This window comes from Galeopterus variegatus, unplaced genomic scaffold (assembly GCF_000696425.1).
Source record: "Galeopterus variegatus unplaced genomic scaffold, G_variegatus-3.0.2 Scaffold3419, whole genome shotgun sequence".
Lineage (NCBI taxonomy): Eukaryota > Metazoa > Chordata > Mammalia > Dermoptera > Cynocephalidae > Galeopterus > Galeopterus variegatus.
Window position 1 is genome coordinate 214,510 of NW_007729530.1, and position 1,508 is coordinate 216,017.

The window sequence follows — 1,508 nt, forward strand, 5'->3', positions numbered from 1 at the left end:
GTGAGTTTTTAAAAGACTATTTAAAAAACATTCTTTAGCTTTGATCCAGATATACATCTGTACCTCTGTCAAAAGGAGGAAATACTAACAATCTGTTAATAGTATAAATAGATATAAAAAAATCTAAAAGCAGAAGTTATGATGCAAATTTACAGGAAAATATACAATGCTAATACTCCTAACTTTTATATTCAATATTAGCATTATACTAATACTTCACCTTCACTCAGCACCTTTATAGGAGTTTGTAACCAACCAATAACATGCATTCTCAGATGTTCAACTGCTCAACCTGAGGGCTTACCTGTGTGTCCTTGGTCTCTGATTTAAAGAAGCTGTTCTGCCTGGACTATGCTGACTTCCAAGCCGAGCAGGACTCGTCATGTAGTCATTAGGAACTGTTGGGGGTTTAACAGGTTCCAGGGTTTTATAAGGTGTATTCCGTCTAAAGAAGTACAACAGAGAAAGGAATAATGAATAAAAAAGATAAAATGGTATACTCCCCACAAATTTGTGATTGTCCCTTTGTGACAAAGTTTAAAAGACTTTTTTTTTTTTTNGGGGGGGGGGGGGGGGAATCAAAAAAGGAATAATATTTTGTAACACATTAAAATCACATGAAATTCAAATTTCAGTGCCATAAATAAAGTTTTTCTGGAACACAGACATGCTCATTCATTTCTGTACTGTCTCTGGCTGCTTTTGTGCTGCAATGACAGAATTGAATAATTTCAACAGAGACCATATGGCCCACAAATCCTAAAATATTGACAGTCTGGCCCTTTAATGAGCTCCTGAAAAAAAGAACTATATTTTATTGCTATATACCCACTATCTAATAAAGCACCTGTTAATAATTGGTTGATGTATATGATTAAACTATTACTAATTCCACTATAGCAGAAAACCATACTTTGATCCAATAACTCAAAACATAAAAAGTGAATAATTTGGGTCCTCACTGAGCTAGACTTGATATAGTATCTACTGATGCCAACATAATCTATTTACTAACAGTAGCAATAGCAACACCAATTTCCTAGCATCTAACAGCTACATCCTATTTAGTTGAATCCTCAAAAATAATTTTGCTAAGTTATCTCTAATTTACCAACCTAAAAGGCAAGGCAAAGAGAGGTTTCTTGCCCAAGTTTTAAAATGAGAGATAAAACTGAAGAATATAGCAAGTTAAGTTACAAAATAAATTTGTCTGGCTTTTACAAAAAGTGCTCAAAAATTGAAATGGCTACTGTTAAGGTTTGGAAGAAGGTAGAAGCAACAATTGGGAAAGAGCACTGAAGGGGACTTCGGGGTTGCTGTTAATGTCCCAATCGGGATTGATGGTTACATGCATGTGTTCAATTTGTATTAATCCATCAAGGTGTATACTTAATAAAGTGTATACTTACATGAATGTATGTTATGCTCCATGGGTTTTTAAAACCCACTGGGTAGTTGATTTCTAAAACATTTAAAAATAATATATACAATAACACATTCTAGTATAC

The 1,508-nt window shown here is 33.6% G+C and overlaps 1 protein-coding gene across 3 annotated transcripts in view; it reads right to left on the reverse strand.

Moving 5' to 3' along the window:
* Positions 1–1,508, reverse strand: part of ABI1 (abl-interactor 1) — a 31,305-nt gene that overhangs the window by 18,466 nt on the left and 11,331 nt on the right. For all 3 annotated transcript variants that reach the window (XM_008585003.1, XM_008585002.1, XM_008585001.1), the window contains exon 3: positions 305–445. In XM_008585003.1, coding sequence (XP_008583225.1) covers positions 305–445 — 141 coding nt within the window. The remainder of the gene's footprint in view (positions 1–304; positions 446–1,508) is intronic.